At 34.9% G+C, this 19,305-nt stretch overlaps 1 protein-coding gene across 1 annotated transcript in view; it reads right to left on the reverse strand.

The window, feature by feature from the left end:
- The window catches only part of LOC144255073 (protocadherin-15-like), a 435,746-nt gene that overhangs the window by 183,262 nt on the left and 233,179 nt on the right, over positions 1 to 19,305 (reverse strand). Inside the window, 2 exon segments of the mRNA XM_077799104.1 lie at positions 10,846 to 10,939; positions 15,934 to 16,013. Coding sequence (XP_077655230.1) covers positions 10,846 to 10,939; positions 15,934 to 16,013 — 174 coding nt within the window.

Genomic DNA, 19,305 nt, shown 5'->3' on the forward strand with positions numbered 1-19,305 from the left:
TCATTTTGTTTAAAATCCAATAATTTATGGTCTGTGTTCATTAAAACCTTATCTTAAAATTCATGATTATAAAGGTTAGAAGGATTATTTTGCTATAACTCTATGAAGCATACAGTTTAAATTCTTAGTTTAAAAATGCTATCATGAGAATATTATTTTATAATTACTTCTACTTCAGGAACCTATTAAACATGTTCACTTAATAATATGACCCTAAAATTTTATATAAGTGATTAAATCACCTGAAGAAACTTTTTTCTTTGAAATCTACATTTCCTTCTCTGAAATATTCTCAATAATTGTTTTAAGTAAACAAATATTTTTCAAAAAGAATAAAGTTTCAAAGCTAAAATTCTTTGCTTTATGATCATAATTGTTATCAATATTGAGAAATTGTAATGGTCATAAGATTGAGAGATTGGAGGCCTAGAAATGCTAGAATATTTGGCCAAGAAGAATTGAAATATACAAATAAATCAATTTAAAATTCCCTAAAGAGAATGAAATCATTAATTTTAAACCAGAATTTATTTTGTTTTTGAGTGAGCAATTTCATAATTAGCAGATTGTGACTATACCAGACATTGATATATATATATATATATATATATATATATATATATATATATTCTAATTCCTATGTTTCTTCTTGTCTAAATTTTATTACTAAGACAAGACTTAAAGTGTCCTAGATAACATATTGCCACTAATTTCTCATTTACTATGTGACATATCTTAAAACTTTGTTTTATCCTTCATTTTTTCATGTAATGGTTGACCTGAATGTTCTTTCTTTACTTCACTTCCTCTAAGTATACTCTATTCCCTATTCAGTACTAAATAATGCCTTGCCATTTTTTTTTCTTTTATTAATTAATTATTTATATATGACAGCAGAATGCCTTATAATTCTTATTATACACATAGAGCACAATTTTTTATATCTCTGATTGTATATAAGAATATTCACACCAATCCGTGTCTTCATACATGTACTTTGAATAATAATGATCATCACATTCCATCATCATTTCTAACCCCATGCTCGCTACCTTCTCCTCTCACCCTTCTGCCCTATCTAGAGTTTGTCTATTCCTCCCATGCTCCCTCTTTCTATCCTACTATGAATCATCTTCTTATATTAGAGAAAACATTCAGCATTTGTTTTTTTGGGATTGCCTAACTTCACTTAGCATTATCTTCTCTAACTCCATCCGTTTACCTGCAAATGCCATGATTTTATTCTTTTATTGCTGAGTAATATTCCATTGTGTATATATGTCACATTTTTTTATCGATTCATCTACTGAAGAGTATCTAGGTTGGTTCCACAGTTTAGCTATTGTGAATTGTGAGGCTGTAAACATTGATGTGGCTGTGTCCCTGTAGTATGCTATTTTTATGTCCTTTGGGTATAGACCAAGGAGAGGAATAGCTGGGTCAAATGGTGGTTCCATTCCTAGTTTTCCAAGAAATCTCCATACTGCTTTTTCATATTGGCTACATCAATTTGCAGTCCCACCAGCAATGTATGAGTGTACCTTTTTCCCCACATCCTCTCCAACATTTATTGTTGTTTTTTTCTTCATAATGGCTGCCATTCTGACAGGACTGAGTTGAAATCTTAGAGTGGTTTTGATTTGCATTTCTCTAATTGCTAGTGATGATGAACACTTTTTCATATATTTGTTGATTGATTGTATATCATCTTCTGAGAAGTGTCTGTTAAAGGTCCTGGGCCCATTTATTCATTGGGTTATTTATTTTTTTGGTGTTTACCTTTTTGAGTTCTTTATATACCCTAGAGATTAGTGCCCTATCTGATGTGTGAAGGGTAAAGATTTGCTCCCAAGATGTAGGCTCTCTATTCACCTCACAAACTGTTTCTTTTGCTGAGAAGAAATATTTTAGTTTGAGTCCATCCCATTTATTGATTCTTGGTTTTAATTCTTTTGCCAAAGGAGTCTTATTAAGGAAGTTGGGGCCTAATCCCACATGATGAAATTAGGGCCTACTTTTTCTTCTATTAGACACAGGGTCTCTGGTTGTATTCCTAAGTCCTTGTTCCATTTTGAGTTGAGTTTTCTGTATGGTGAGAGATAGGGGTTTAATTTCATGTTGTAGCATATGGATTTCCAGTTTTCCCATCACCATTTGTTGAAGAGGTTATTTTTTCTCCAATGCAGGCTTTTGACACCTTTGTTAGTCTCTGTGTCCTGCATTCTGTACCACTGGTATACCAGTCTGTTTTGGTGCCAATACCATGCTGCTTTTCTTTTTAACTATTGCTCTGTAGTATAGTTTAAGGTCTGTTATAGTGATGTCACCTGCTTCACTCTTCCTGCTAAGGATTGCATTAGCTCTTCTGGGTCTCTTATTTTTCCAGATAAATTTTATGACTAGTTTTTCTCAATATCTCTAATAAACATAGATACAAAAAATTCTCAATAAAATTCTGGCAAATAGAATACAAAAACATATCAAAAAGATTGTGTACCATGATCAAGTGGGATTCATCCCAAGGATGCAAGGTTGCTTCAACATATGGAAATCAATAAACGTAATTCATCACAGCGATAGACTTAAAGATAAGAATCATATGATCATCTCAATAGATGCTGAAAAAGCACTTGACAAAATACAACACCCTTTATGTTCAAAACACTAGAAAAAATAGGTATAACAGAAACATATCTCAACATCATAAAGGCTACCTGTGTTAAGCCCCAGGCCAACATCATTCTAAATGGAGAAAAATTGATGGCATTCCCTCTAAAAACTGGGCTAGACAAGGATGCCCTCTTTCACAACTTCTATTTAACATACTTCTTAAAACACTGGCTATAGTCATTAGGCGAAAGAAATTAAAGGGATATACATAGGGAAAATAAAGAACTCAAATTGGCACTATTTGCTGATGATATGATTCTAAACCTAGAAGACCCTAAAAGTTCCACCAGAAAACTTCTAGAACTAGTAAATGAATTCAGCAAAATGGCAGGATATAAAAATCAACACCCATAAATCAAAGGCATTTCTGTATATCAGTGACAAATCCTCAGAAAGGGAAACCAGGAAAACTACCCCATTTACAATAGCCTCAAAAAAATTACATAAAATACTCCTTATCCTTTTTCTTAGAATTATCCCTCTCTGCTAGAGATCAGCCAAGTTTTCCCTTAAACTTTCATTATAAGTCAAGTTCTTCCCTTCCAGAGACTCTCACTGAGTTTTCTACCTGCATATAATACAGACACTCTATAAAAATCAAGGACATGGCATTTATAGAAATTAATCTTAGGTTTTTATTTTCTTCCAATTTTCTATTATCTACAGCAGTTCTATTATTCCCACTATTTCCTAAAACTGGTCTGTATTTTCTATTTTCTGAAAAATATTGTATTTAACCTCTGAAAATGTCAATTAGTTTGTTATTAGAGATTGTAATTTCCAAACTCAATAAATAATTCCTATTTTTCTCACTTTTAATTAAGATTATAAAACTATCCAAGTATCAAATTTGTATGTTTTTATCATGGTAATATTTCTTACAAATACTCAAGTAAATGTAAGAAGTGCATTCTATTATGCCCCAGCCAGGGAATCATACAAATCCAAGAAATCATTTCAAGTAAACTGGAGATATGCTGCTATTTCAGTTGTGTGAGCCTTGCTTATTCATTTATATTGGTTTTGAATTATTTCCAGGCATCCGTAATGACTTGGCTTATAATTACTTGGCTAAAGAAAAAAAAAAAAAACAAGCTCATGGTATAAATATGGTGGTGAAGAGCAATTACAATGATGGGAATAGTACAATGCTTAGAAATCAGTATATGGTATTTGGGAACAGGACCTTCAAAGAACATAGATAAGTGATTTTAAAACATTCCAGTGGACTGGGGATGCATCCCAGTGGTAGAGCACATTCCCAGCATGAGAAGTTCCTTGATTCAATCACCAGCAAAAACCAAAACAGATTTTTATATCCAGAGGAAAGAATTTATGGGGCCCATTAAGCCACTGTGACCTTCATGTATTACTTAGGATCGTGGGCTGGGGATGTGGCTCAAGCGGTAGAGCGCTCGCCTGGCATGCGTGCGACCCGGGTTCGATCCTCAGCACCACATACCAACAAAGATGTTGTGTCCGCCGAGAACTAAAAAATAAATATTAAAAATTCTCTCTCTCTCTCTCTCTCTCTCTCTCCTCTCTCACTCTCTCTTTAAAAAAAAAATGAATTACTTAGGATTCAGACTGATATTAACAAATGCCTATGAAATCAATCAAATCAATTTTCTTAGAGCTTAACCATATTTTTTCAAAAAATCCATCTCCCAATTCTCTCTGCAGAACTGATGTTAAGGGACAAAGGTTTCAACATGGAAGAACTATGAGAACACATTTACAGTGCTGTTCCAGTGATAGACACAATATTTGTTAGTATAAAGGAGATTTCATTTTTCATGTAAGTTGGGGGAAAAATAATGATCACAAGTATCTGTTCTTCCAGGTCAAAGGTTGCAATACCAGAACACGTTTAGAGTATACATGCACTTCTGTTAATTTTAAGATACTTTAGGTTAAAAAAAAAGAGTATTAATTCATGAAGGTCACACATATTTTTTTATTGAAATATGGCAAGACTCTAAATTTCTTTAAAACTATTTTTTTTTAATTTTTTTTTTATTGGTTTGATTCAAGTGGATTATGAACTCCCGCTTTTACCCCGTATACAAATTGCTGTATCACATCAGTTACCCTTCCATTGATTGACATATTGCCTTTCTAGTGTCTGATGTATTCTGCTGTCTGTCCTATTGTCTACTATCCCCCCTCCCCTCCCCTCCCCTCCCCTTTTCTCTCTCTACCCCTTCTACTGTAAATCATGTCTTCCATTTGTATTCTCTTGACTTACCCCTCCTTTCCTCTTATATGACATTTTGTATAACCCTGAGGATCGCCTTCCATTTCCATGCAATTTCCCTTCTCACTCCCTTTCCCTCCCACCTCTCATCCCTGTTTACTGTAAATATTCTTCTCAAGCTCTTCCTCCCTACCCTGTCCTTGTTTACACCCCTTATATCAAAGGAGTCATTTGGTATTTGTTTTTTAAAGATTGACTAGCTTCACTTAGCATAATCTGCTCTAATGCCATCCATTTCCCTCCAAATTCTATGATTTTGTCATTTTTTAATGCAGAGTAATACTCCATAGTGTATAAATGCCACATTTTTTTTATCCATTCATCTATTGAAGGGCATCTAGGCTGGTTCCACAGTCTTGCTATCATGAATTGAGCTGCTATGAACATCGATGTAGCAGTGTCCCTGTAGCATGCTCTTGTTAGGGCTTTAGGGAATAGACCGAGAAGGGGAATAGCTGGGTCAAATGGTGGTTCCATTCCCAGCTTTCCAAGAAATCTCCATACTGCTTTCCAAATTGGCTGCACCAATTTGCAGTCCCACCAGCAATGAACAAGAGTGCCCTTTTCCCCGCATCCTCTCCAGCACTTATTGTTGTTTGACTTCCTAATGGCTGCCAGTCTTACTGGATTGAGATGGTATCTTAGGGTAGTTTTGATTTGCATTTCTCTGACTGCTAGCGATGGTGAGCATTGTTTCATGTACTTGTTGATTGATTGTATGTCCTCCTCTGAGAAGTGTCTGTTCAGGTCCTTGGCCCATTTATTGATTGGGTTATTTGTTATCTTATTGTCTAATTTTTTGAGTTCTTTGTATATTCTGGTTATTAGGGCTCTATCTGAAGTGTGTGGAGTAAAGATTTGTTCCCATGATGTAGGCTCCCTGTTTATCTCTCTTATTGTTTCTTTTGCTGAGAAAAAACTTTTTAGTTTGAGTAAGTCCCATTTGTTGATTCTATTTGTTAACTCTAGCGCTATGGGTGTCCTATTGAGGAAATTGGAGCCCGATCCCACAGCATGTAGATCATAACCAACTTTTTCTTCTATCAGATGCCATGTCTCTTATTTAATATCAAGCTCCTTGATCCATTTTGAGTTAACTTTTGTGCATAGCGAGAGATAGGGATTCAGATTCATTTTGGTGCAAATGGATTTCCACTTTTCCCAGCACCATTTGTTGAAGATGCTATCCTTCCTCCATTGCATGCTTTTAGCCCCTTTATCAAATATAAGATAGTTGTAGTTTTGTGGATTGGTTACTGTGTCCTCTATTCTGTACCATTGGTCCACCCGCCTGTTTTGGTACCAGTACCATGCTATTTTTGTTACTATTGCTCTGTAGTATAGTTTGAAGTCTGGTATCGCTATACCGCCTGATTCACACTTCCTGCTTAGTATTGTTTTTGCTATTCTGGGTCTTTTATTATTCCATATGAATTTCATGATTCTTTTATCTATTTCTACAAGATATGCTGTTGGGATTTTGATTGGCATTGCATTGAACTTATAGAGAACTTTTGGTAATATCGCCATTTTGATGATGTTAGTTCTGCCTATCCATGAGCAGGGTATGTTTTTCCATCTTCTAAGGTCTTCTTCTATGTCTTTCTTTAGGGTTCTGTAATTTTCATTGTATAAATCTTTCACCTCTTTTGTTAGGTTGATTCCCAAGTATTTTATTTTTGGGGGGGATATTGTGAATGGAGTAGTTGTCCTCATTTCCATTTCAGAGGATTTGTCGCTGATATACAGGAATGCCTTTGATTTATGCGTGTTGATCTTATATCCGGCCACTTTGCTGAATTCATTTATTAGCTCTAATAGCTTCTTTGTAGACCCTTTTGGGTCTGCTAGGTATAGAATCATGTCATCTGCAAATAGTGATAATTTAAGTTCTTCTTTTCCTATTTTTATGCCTTTAATTTCTTTTGACTGTCTAATTGCTCTGGCCAGTGTTTCGAGGACTATGTTGAACAGAAGTGGTGAGAGAGGGCATCCCTGTCTTGTACCAGATCTTAGAGGGAATGCCTTCAATTTTTCTCCATTCAGAATGATGCTGGCCTGTGGCTTATCATAGATTCCTTTTACAATGTTGAGGTATGATCCTGTTATCCCTAATTTTTCTAGCATTTTGAACATAAAGGGATGCTGTACTTTGTCGAATGCTTTTTCTGCATCTATTGAGATGATCATATGGTTCTTATTTTTAAGTCTATTGATGTGGTGAATAACATTTATTGATTTCCGTATATTAAACCAGCCTTGCATCCCAGGGATGAATCCTACTTGATCATGATGTATAATTTTTTTGATATGTATTTGAATCCGATTCGCCAGAATTTTATTGAGGAATTTTGCGTCAAGGTTCATTAGAGATATTGGTCTGTAGTTTTCCTTCTTTGATGTGTCTTTGTCTGGTTTCGGAATCAGGGTAATGTTGGCCTCGTAGAATGAATTTGGAAGTTCTCCCTCTTTTTCTATTTCCTGAAATAGCTTGAAAAGTATTGGTGTTAGTTCCTCTTTAAAGGTTTTGTAAAACTCTGCTGTATACCCATCCGGTCCTGGGCTTTTCTTAGTTGGTAGTCTTTTGATGGTTTCTTCTATTTCCTCTATTGTTATTGGTCTGTTTAGGTTGTCTATATCCTCCTGGCTCAATCTGGGCAGATCATAGGACTCAAGGAATTTATCTATGCCTTCACTATCTTCTATTTTATTGGAGTATAAGGATTCAAAGTAATTTCTGATTATCTTTTGTATTTCTGAAGTGTCTGTTGTGATATTGCCTTTTTCATCCCATATGCTAGTAATTTGGGTTCTCTCTCTTCTTCTCTTCGTTAGCATGGCTAAGGGTCTGTCAATTTTATTTATTTTTTCAAAGAACCAGCTTTTAGTTTTGTCAATTTTTTCAATTGTTTCTTTTGTTTCAATTTCATTAATTTCAGCTCTGATTTTAATTATTTCTTGCCTTCTACTTCTTTTGCTGTTGTTTTGCTCTTCTTTTTCTAGGATTTTGAGATGAAGTATGAGATCATTTATTTGTTGGTTTTTTCTTTTTTTGAGGAATGAACTCCAAGCAATGAATTTTCCTCTTAGAACTGCTTTCAATGTGTCCCATAGATTCCGATATGTTGTGTCTGTGTTTTCATTTAACTCTAGGAATTTTTTAATTTCCTCCTTGATGTCTTCTAAAACCCATTGATCACTCAGCAACCTATTGTTCATTCTCCAGGTGATGCTTGCTTTTTCCTTTCTTCTTTTATCATTGATTTTCAGTTTCATTCCATTATGATCAGATAAGATGCATGGTATTATCTCTACCCCTTTGTATTGTCTAAGAGTTGCCCTGTGACATAGTATATGGTCTATTTTTGAGAAGGTTCCATGTGCTGCTGAGAAAAAAGTGTAACTACTTGATGTTGGGTGGTATAGTCTATGTATGTCAATTAAGTCTAGGTTGTTAATTGTGTTATTGAGTTCTATAGTTTCCTTATTTAACTTTTGTTTGGAAGATCTGTCCAGTGGTGAGAGAGGTGTGTTGAAGTCTCCCATGATTATTGTATGTTGGTCTATTAGACTCTTGAACTTGAGAAGAGTTTGCTTGATGAACACAGCTGCACCATTATTTGGGGCATATATATTTATGATTGTTATGTCTTGTTGGTGTATGGTTCCCTTGAGCAGTATGAAGTGTCCTTCTATATCCCTTTTGATTAGCTTTGGCTTGAAATCTATTTTATTAGATATGAGTATGGACACTCCTGCTTGTTTCCATGGTCCATATGAGTGATATGATTTTTCCCAACCTTTCACCTTCAGTCTATGTATATCTTTTCCTATCAAATGCGTCTCCTGTAGACAGCATATTGTTGGGTCTTGTTTTTTGATCCATTCTACTAGCCTGTGTCTCTTAATTGGTGAGTTTAAGCCATTAACATTTAGGGTTATTATTGAGATATGGTTTGTTCTTCTATCCATATTTGTTTATTGATGTTACTAAACCTGATTTGTTATCCTCTTTGACTACTTTCCCCCCTTTACTGTCCTACCTCCCATTGTTGGTTTTCAATGTTATTTTCCATTTCCTCTTCCTGTAATGTTTTGCCAAGGATTTTTTGAAGAGATGGTTTTCTAGCTGCGAATTCTTTTAACTTTTGTTTATTGTGGAAGGTTTTAATTTCATCTTCTAACCTGAAGCTTAATTTCGCCAGATACACGATTCTTGGTTGGAGCCCATTGTCTTTCAGTGTTTGAAATATGTTATTCCAGGATCTTCTAGCTTTCAGAGTCTGTGTTGAGAGATCAGCTGTTATCCTGATTGGTTTACCCCTAAATGTAATCTGCTTTCTTTCTCTTGCAGCTTTTAAAATTCTCTCCTTATTCTGTATGTTGGACATCTTCATTATAATGTGTCTAGGTGTGGATCTCTTATGATTTTGCACATTCGGCGTCCTGTAGGCTTCTAGGATTTGGGATTCTGTCTCAATCTTCAATTCTGGGAAGTTTTCTCGTATTATTTCACTGAATAGACTGTTTATTCCTTTGGAATGGAGCTCTGTGCCTTCCTGTATCCCAATGACTCTTAAATTTGGTCTTTTGATATTGTCCCATAATTCTTGGATGTTCTGCTCATGGTTTCTTAGCAGACTTGCTGAGCTGTCTATGTTCTTTTCCAGTTGAAATACTTTGTCTTCATTGTCTGATGTTCTCTCTTCTAAGTGATCTACTCTGCTGGTAGTATTCTCAATTGAGTTTTTAAGTTGGTTTATTGTTTCCTGCATTTCTAGAATTTCAATTTGTTTGCTTTTTATTACCTCTATCTCCCTGTGAAATTGATCTTTTACTTCCTGGATTTGTTTGTCAATGTGATCTTTCATTGTCTGATTTTGCTGTCTCATGTCTTCCTTGAGACTCCAGATCATCTGAAGCATATATATCCTGAACTCTTTATCTGATATTCCATCTGTTGCAGCTATTATCTCTTCTAAAGTTGAGTTGACCTGCATTGCTTGTGGTCCTTTCTTTCCTTGTCTTTTCATACTGCTCGCGTTTCTTTCTGCTTGGTGCAACTGTTGTGTTTTGAAATTTACCCCCTATTTATTTATGTTGCTCTTGTATACTTGAAAAGTCTCCCTTGCAGGTGCGGGCGGCGGCTGTGCCCCTACTCCAATTGGGGTGACGTGTCTACCACGCTGGCGGCTCTCTGGGCCTGTTCCGGGAGTGGAAGGCGGCTCTGCTCTGTCCCTATTCCAATAGGGGTGTCATGACTACAATGCTGGCAGGTCGCTGGGCCTGTTCTGGGCGTGGGCGGTGGGCTTGGCTGGCGGGATTCCACCTAATGGCAGTCCCTAACCTCCCTGCTTGCTAATTAATGGCTTCTCTGAGGTGCCACGCCTTCTGTAGCTGCGGGGCAGGCCGCGCGAATCAGTTGGCCTGGATCTCCGGGGTCCTGCTGCTGGCTGTTTTGATGTTGCAAGCTGTTGGAGAGTGGTGGTGTATTCTTCAGCTTTCCCGGATGGTGGCCGCTGACTGCCTGGATGGAGTGTCCGCTGTTTTGATGTTGCACTCTGAAGGAGAGTGGCGGTGTATCCTTCAGCTTTCCCGGATGGTGGCCGCTGACTGCCTCGGTGGAGTGTCCGCTGTGGGGGATGGGACTGTACCGCTTCCTTCCCCTTCTGAGATCCCGTGCTCGGCCCAAGGGTCCGTGTGGGCTTGGCTGGTGGGATTCCACCTAATGGCCTTCCCTAACCTCCCTGCTTGCTAATTAATGGCTTCACTGAGGCGCCACGCCTTCTGTAGCCGCAGGGCAGGCCACGCGAATCAGTTGGCCTGGATCTCCGGGGCCCTGCTGCAGGCTGCTGGGATCCCTGGCACTCTATCCTTTAAAACTATTTTGAAAGACCTTTCCCACCTAGCATACTTACCCCATCTGGCCTGCCATCTGAAGCTGTGACAATCAGAATGTAGTGATCGGTGCTTTCCCTGTCCAGTGCTTTCCCTAAGGTGAGAATCCCTGTGCTAGTGGCAGAGAAAACAGAAAGACACAGAAAAATATTATGTCACATTGTGTCTTCTTACTACAATGAACCACTTTTCACCATTTCTCCCCCCTCTTGGTAATCATGGTTTGAGTATTTAAGATGTATAATACTAGGATTCATGTTGAAAATTGAAAAAAGGTTTTTAAGGTTGTCAAGTTTCTTAGAAACAATGATAAATTGCAAAATGAATAAGATAAATGAGCTGATTCTCTAGCTCCTAGGGAGAAAATATCAAATAAAGCTAAACTATGCTTAATTCATTCCTGGAAGAAAGATATATATCTTACTTGTGATTATTTCAAAAGTAAAACACTCCATTATTCCTTAGCAGTCTCACAATTCTTTGAGTCAAGAAATGCTCTCTTATAAATAATCTATATAACCTTTCATTCATTGTCACAGATATATGCTCATTGTGGAATCACAAAATACTTGAATTTATCTTGACAAATTCTATGGATAAAAGTACATTTTCTCCTTCCTAAGTTAAAAATAATGCAAGCTCTTTGTAGGAAATCAGAATAAAGAATTAAAAATTTAGATGTTATTGTTATTTTTTTTAAATATTTCTATCATTTTCTTGCTTGACCACATTTAAATACATAATTATTTCCAAAAACAGAATCAGGCTGTATATTTTACATTCTTTCTAGTAGAATGTAATTAGTAAATCATTGTCTCATTTTATAATATAGATAAAACTCTTCTGTTGATGTCACAATTTTATTACTTTTACTTTTTAAAATTAGGATTCTTAACTTATAAATAATGAAATATGTGCAGCATTTAGTAAATACTTATGTTTTTAAAAAATTTAATACCACTTCTTACTTTTTCTCTGTGCAGAATAAATGCTGTCAAATATTTAATGCTGTTTTTAATGTAATTTCTTAAAAGAGTTTGGTCACTTGCATTGCTTTCTGTAACAAGTTCAGCATGAGTTTCCTAGATTTTACAATCTGATACTGCGCATGACATTTTCATGAATCCCTAACAAGCATCTACTGAAGAAGTTTATTTTAATGTAATAAAACACTAAAATATTTATAAAGTATAAAAGCATAGTTTGTTCCTGATTGATAAAAATGATTCATTTTAGCATGAGTGATATTAATGTACTAGTAAAATTTCAACAATTCATATCACATGTGGTAAGTGAGTTACAGATAATGAGTCAAAATCAGAGCTTTAGTAACTCCACTTACTTTGTTGTTCTTGAAATGGACTTAAAATAATTCTCAACATATGACTATGAAAAACTGACTTTGCTTCTTGTACATTTAAAAAATACTTTGTCAAAATAATTGAAAACCAATTCCCAGAGTATATTCATAAAAATGAGGTTTGTATGAAGTTCTACACTGCAGATAGTTGAGATAATCTCATTCCACAATGGCATTCAAAGAGAAAACAAAGACAATTATTGCTTTTGAGACTTAGTCACATATAACTTAAGAAAGAGGAAATCTGAAAAACATGCAATAGTGTAATGAAAGAAAGAAAACTAGGTTATTGTTATAAGGTCTTTATATCCCTATAATTCTCCTTCTATTAAATTAGAAAACAATTAGACATTTATATAGTGTTCCTATTTAGGACTCTCTGTTTTTACTAAATAGCTAATTCTTCGTGGTCTGGTGATTACAATAGAGATAGTTATTTCTTAAGATGATGTCTGCCTCCTTCTGACCCATAATTACATGGAGTTGAAGGGGTGAATGGGACATTTGGGAGATGGAGAAAAAGAAAATATAGGTAGTGTTTTTTTTGGTATTCATTTCTTCAAGACTAGTTTATGGGTACAAAGGAGCATCCTTTTTGGAAATTTCAGAAATACCTGGCAAGGGGGAGTTTTACTAAGAACTGGATGGAGGTGGGCCAGGATACATCAGGTTGCTTTTAGGGAAATAACAATTTTTGCAAGTTCATATATTAACAATACTGGTGGTTCTACTCCTGAGTATATACTCCCCAAACCCTAAAACCATGTACTTAAACACATGTATATATGTTCATAACAGCAGCATTCACAATAACCCAAACATATCAAAATAGCCCAAATATGCATTAATTTACAAATGAATAAACTGTTATTTATACATACAATGGAATATTAGGCAAAAAGGAAAAGCAGTTAAGAACTGAGGCACTCTGTTAAATCAAAGAATCTTGGAAACATTAGATGAAGTGAAAGGGGCTAACAGGTTTGGTCACAAATTCAATTATTCCATTCTACCACTCCTCCGTTTCCAGCCCCATTCTCAGACAAGCCATAGTTTACATTTTGCCTACACACTTTTGCCTATCCTGGACATTCCATATGAAAGAAATCATATAACACATTCTGTTTTGTAATTAACTTATTTTACTTAGCATTATGTTTTCATGGTTCATCCATGTTATAGCATATTTTACTAATCGATTTTCTTTTATCAATGAATAATATTCCATTGTGTGGATATATGACATTTTGTTAATCTGTTTATCTGTAGATGGACATCTGAGTTTCGGGTACTTTTGTCAATATAAATAATTGTTATGAACATTCTGATTCGTAGTTTAATTTAACTGTATGACTTATCTTGAGTACATGTGAGTAGAACTACTGGGTCATGTGGTACCTCCCATTTTTAACATTTGGAGGAAATGCTGAACTTTTCCAAAGTGCACATTTTATAGTCCCATCAGAAATATATGAGGATTCCAGTGTCTCCACATTTTTACCCATTCTGATACTATCTTTGCTTTTCATTCTAAAGTATGTGCAAAGTGGGTTATCTTACAAATTTTTAATTTTAATATCCATAATGACTAGCAACTATGAGCATATTTCTATTTGCTTATTACCCCTACATATATATTTTGCAGAAAAGTGTAACCAAATTGTCTCCCATTTTTAATTGAATTTTTACTCTTTTTATTTTTGAGTTATAATAGTTCTTTATGTGTTCATGATACTTATCATCATAAAGTAATGTATATGATTCTTATCATATACATTATTTTATTTAAAGTTTGTGATGTGTTTGGGTTGTCTTTGACTTCATGATGTTGCCACTTGAAAAAAAAATTAAATTGATGAAATGCAATATGTCATCTCAGAAATCATTTATTTATATTGTCTAATACCTAAAAATTATGGCTAATTCATATAATGAAGATTTCTTTCTGTATCTTCTTGTAGGAGCTAGTGTTTTTTCTCTTATATTTAGGCCTGAAATTCACTTTCAGTTAATTATTGTGGATGATGTGAGGCAGAGATCTAACTTCATTCCTTGGCGTGTTGTCCCAGCTTCATTAGTTGAAGATAATTCTTTTCTGATTGGATCAACTTTGGTCCTGTTTTGTCAACCAAGTGGACCTAAATGTTAAGGATGCTATATGAATCCTTAAGTCTATCCCAGCTATCTATATGTCTGTTTTCATGTTTCCTTTATGATTCCCTTTGAAATAGTTTTCTTTATTTAATATTAATCATAAAATGTAGCTAATTTATGATTTTGATGTCCCTGTGGGGAAACTTCAAATGGTTAGGACTTTACATTTTTAAAATAGAAACTTATTCATCTTTGGAATCTAAAGTCTAAAAAATACTGTTATTGTCTTCAGTTTCCACAGCATTACTACTTTTTGGTCATAAAATCTTATTCCATGTAAGACTGCAGTTGTTCCTCAAAAGACCTAGGAATTCACACATGGCTTTTTTGATTTGGCCTTATGTACTGAGTGTTCTAGACACCGAAGTAGTGGCTAGATAATTTTTCAAGTTTTTCTTCTTAAAATCATGGGTTAAGTTTGCAGTTTCAGTCTTCCAGTAAGTAAAACACACTCACAAACAAAATGCCAGAGAGGTATCAAGCTCAGTTCTTTTTTTTTTTTTTATTGGTCGTTCATAACATTACATAGTTCTTAATACATCATATTACATGGTTTGATTCAAGTGGATTATGAACTCCCGCTTTTACCCCGTATACAAATTGCTGTATCACATCAGTTACCCTTCCATTGATTGACATATTGCCTTTCTAGTGTCTGATGTATTCTGCTGTCTGTCCTATTGTCTACTATCCCCCCTCCCCTCCCCTCCCCTCCCCTTTTCTCTCTCTACCCCTTCTACTGTAAATCATGTCTTCCATTTGTATTCTCTTGACTTACCCCTCCTTACCTCTTATATGACATTTTGTATAACCCTGAGGATCGCCTTCCATTTCCATGCAATTTCCCTTCTCACTCCCTTTCCCTCCCACCTCTCATCCCTGTTTACTGTAAATATTCTTCTCAAGCTCTTCGTCCCTACCCTGTACCAAATGACTCCTTTGATATAAGGGGTGTAATCAAGCTCAGTTCTTTAACAAACATATAAGAAGTCAGAGCACCACCTTGATATTGCAGAAGGGAAGCAAATGATCTCTCTGGAACTCAAAATAGCTTCTTTCTTTCAATGTCACATTGCTCCCAGTTTTCCCAATAGTTATGATGATAAATATCTCTGATGTTTTCAAAGTGTTAAATAAAATGATGCTTATCTAAACCTTATCTACATTAATCAGAAATTAAAGAATGAACTCATGTTTCAATTTAAGTGTGTGTGACACAACTTATGAGATTCCCTTTGAATGATCAGTTTAGTGCTAAGTTACTCTTTGTAGAAATGTCCTTGTCATTATGACTAGTTGATGGCTTTAAAGGCATCTAATTAATCCCAGGTTATGCCTGTAAATGGAAATTTCCACCTCAGTGGATTTTACTTAGTAAAAATTTTTAAAATAAATAAATAGTCTCCTGAGCAAGATATCTGAGTTCAGAAATATCCTCCCAGCTCTCATTAACATTCATAGAATAAAAAAAGTAAAATAATACTACAAACAGCTGAAAGCATTTGATTAGAAGTCTGTTTTTTTGGTTACAGTACAATATTTAACACTAAACAAAAAAAGATTCAAGTTATAAATCATTTCATTTTGAACTCACGTTTCTGAAAGATTAAAAACTCGCTGAGGATCGCCATTCTCAATAGCATATGTTATTGAGTCTCCCTCTCGATCAGTTGCCTTCAGAAAAAAAAAATTCAATTATCAACTTATTTATAGAAGATTGAAGCTAACTGCACAAAATATCCATTAGTAATTTTAAAAATAAAGATTAAAGCATAGACTAATAGCAAGATGTAGAATAAAGAATTTTATATTTGATCCCAGTATTTCTAAAAGTACACAGTATTATCATTCAGGAAAATGCAGTAATGATTTTCTTAAAGTTTATGTATGTAATTCAATTTAACTAATTTATTTTATTTTATAGTCTATCTCTACAATTTTTGTTTAAAGAAGAGAGAGAGAGATAGAGAGAGACAGAGAGAGACAGAGAGAGAGAGACAGAGAGAGAATTTTAATACTTATTTTTTTAGTTTTCAGCAGACATCTGAAAAAAAAAATCTTTGTTTGTATGTGGTGCTGAGGATTGAACCCGGGCCGCATGCATGCCAGGTGAGTGTGCTACTGCTTGAGCCACATCCCCAGCCCTATCTCTACAATTTAAACAAGTGTATTAAATGACATGTGAAGATTATAGTGTTAAAATATTTAAGCAATTTTTTTCTGCTCAAAGTATATCAAGAAAATATTTAAACTGGTAAAACTTGGGTTAAGAATCCTGAATCAGGAATCAGAGAGTCTGATTTCAAAATTAAGTTCCACTTAGGAATTTTAGGATTGTCTCCCAATTGCAACTGTAATAGGAGGTCTATAACAATAATAATGTTAATAGATTTTTGAGGGGTTTAATTGAAAAAAAAAAAAAATATATATATATATATATATATGTACACAAACATACAAATATCAAGGCCTACAGACTAACATCTGGCACCTTGTAAACTTTCAATAAACATTGGCTTTTATTTTCTTCTTTTCCTTACTTAAGTTAAAGAAGATAAAACCTATAGCTTTTATCTTGATGTTGAATTTTGTATTTCCACAGCCAAAATATAAACAAACATCCAATTCTGTAGCAATAGAGTTTAGGGTTTGGCCTTCTAAAGCATTCAATAATTTCTTTTTCAGATAAGCCATTGAAGTCACCTTATGCAGTCATGGATGAAGGTAATCTGGATGATATATGAGGGATATGGAAGGGATTTGTCTGAGCATGTCCCTAGGGGGAGGAGAAATATTCAATAAATTCTAGATGAATTTTACATATATGTTATTGACCAGGTGGAGATATCACCTCTCCCCTGAAAGACATTTCCCTGAAGTTGGCAGGAAATTAGACAGGTTGCTGTGGGGAATTCTTTCAAATCGTTTCGTTTCTGCCCCTAACCAGCTTGAAAATGCAAAGCAGAATAACAGATAAACAAGAATTGTTGCTTTCCTTGCTTCATCATCTTGGTAAAGAGCTGCAACTCCATCCTCCTATTTTCTCAGGTTTCCTATTCTCAACCTGAATGCTCCCTCTTATCGTCCAGTTGAACTCATCAGCAAATTCCCTTGGCTCTGTCTAAAATATGTGAATATGGTTGTATCTGAAATTCTTCCCTAATGCCATCCTCCTTGTGGGCTGTAGTAACAGCCACTCTACTAGCAGCCCAGTACTATTATTATTATTATTATTATTATTATTATTATTATTATTATTTGAACAGGGGATTGAATCTAGAACACTTTAATACTAAGTTACATCCTCATTTCTTTTATTTTTTATTTTGAGACAGGTTCTCATTAAGTTTATGAGGGTCTCATTAAATTACAGAGATAGCTTTGAACTTGTTATCTTCCTGCTTCAGTCTCCCAAGTATTTGGGATTACAGGCATGCAGAACTACACCCATCTATTTTTTAATCATCTTAATGTTTTTGTCAGTGCATTATAATTTTTACATACTAGTGAAGTTCACTTTGGCATATTCATGCATGCATGGAATATAATTTGTTCCATTCTAATTTCCAACACTTCTACTTTTCCTTCTCTCCTTGTTCCACTTGTTCCTTTTCTTTTCCTTTACTGATCTTCCTACTATTTATTTATTGTTTATGCATGCTTCATTCTTAAATAAAGTTGGGCCCCTAAAAAACATTTAAAAACCCAGGATTTAGAATAAGATTCTTATTTGATGATTTTCTTCCTTTGACTCTGTCAGAAAGTCCTTTATTTTTATTTCAGGGTCTGAAACAAATGATAAAGTAATTAAGAAGAATACATAATTCCTCTGTCAAAAACCTGAAAAGGAGTGGTAGGATATACATCCGAGTTTGAAATCTATTATGTACATTAGGTGTTGTGTAAACAACATATATCAGTATTTGCTAATATCTGAAGGGGATAAAAAATTCTTAAAAGGAATAATTGGAAGAGGCCACAGAAGCAATGATGCTTAAAGTACTAAAATTTGATTATTTGCACATACGTACCCCAAATATATTTTTCCAAATATTTCAAAATATTTTATTCAAGCTAACCAGCCATCTCAGAATAAATGCATACTATATATCAAACTGTATTAAAATTTTACATGCCTTATCTCATTTGAGCCTCATGGTAACTTCATTGGTAAATAGAAAATGCAGAAGTCTTCAATTACCTCATGATTTCTGCCACCATTTCTTTATAGTTTCTGTAATTTATTTATTTGGATAATACATCTTTTGTTAAAACTACAAATAGTAGTAACTGTTTTATCTTCCTTAGTGTAAACGCATTTCCTATCTCTACTTTGCTGAGTGAAGTCAAATCTGAGCCCCTTCTTCAAGAACTGAAAAGAGAATAAAAGCACTTGTGTTCTTTGGGCTTATCAGGGAATTTACTGGAGGCTCTGGAGCCAGCTACCCAGGTTCCAGACCTGGTTATACCACCTATTTTTAGGCCAAGTGCCTAAATACAAATGAGTAAAATAACAGTAATACCAAACAGTATGCAGTCATTACTTCAACAAATATTTGTGAGTATAATCCTGTGTAAAACACTGGGACTTCAGCAATGAAGGGCACATATGAAAAGTCTACCCTAGTGCAGCTCACACTGTAGTGGTGGAGAACATTGAATTAACAAATGAAAAATATAGATCCTTATGTGCTGTTAAAATATACAATGATTAGGAAGAACATATAATGGAGGGCAGGGCGATGATTTCTCTTTTATATAAAAGTGATCAGAGCAGGTCTATTGAAAATGTGAACTTTTGTTGATCTTTGAAGTAGCTGAGAGAGAAAGTGATAAGGAAAAGAATAGGCAGAGGACCTAGCAAGGGCAAAGGCCATGCATCGGGGAAAACTACCTGTGAGTCTGAGGAATTGCACAGCTGGGATGGCTGCAGAATACACCTACTTGATTTTATTAGTCCATTAGC

Source organism: Urocitellus parryii, chromosome 5 (assembly GCF_045843805.1).
Source record: "Urocitellus parryii isolate mUroPar1 chromosome 5, mUroPar1.hap1, whole genome shotgun sequence".
NCBI lineage: Eukaryota > Metazoa > Chordata > Mammalia > Rodentia > Sciuridae > Urocitellus > Urocitellus parryii.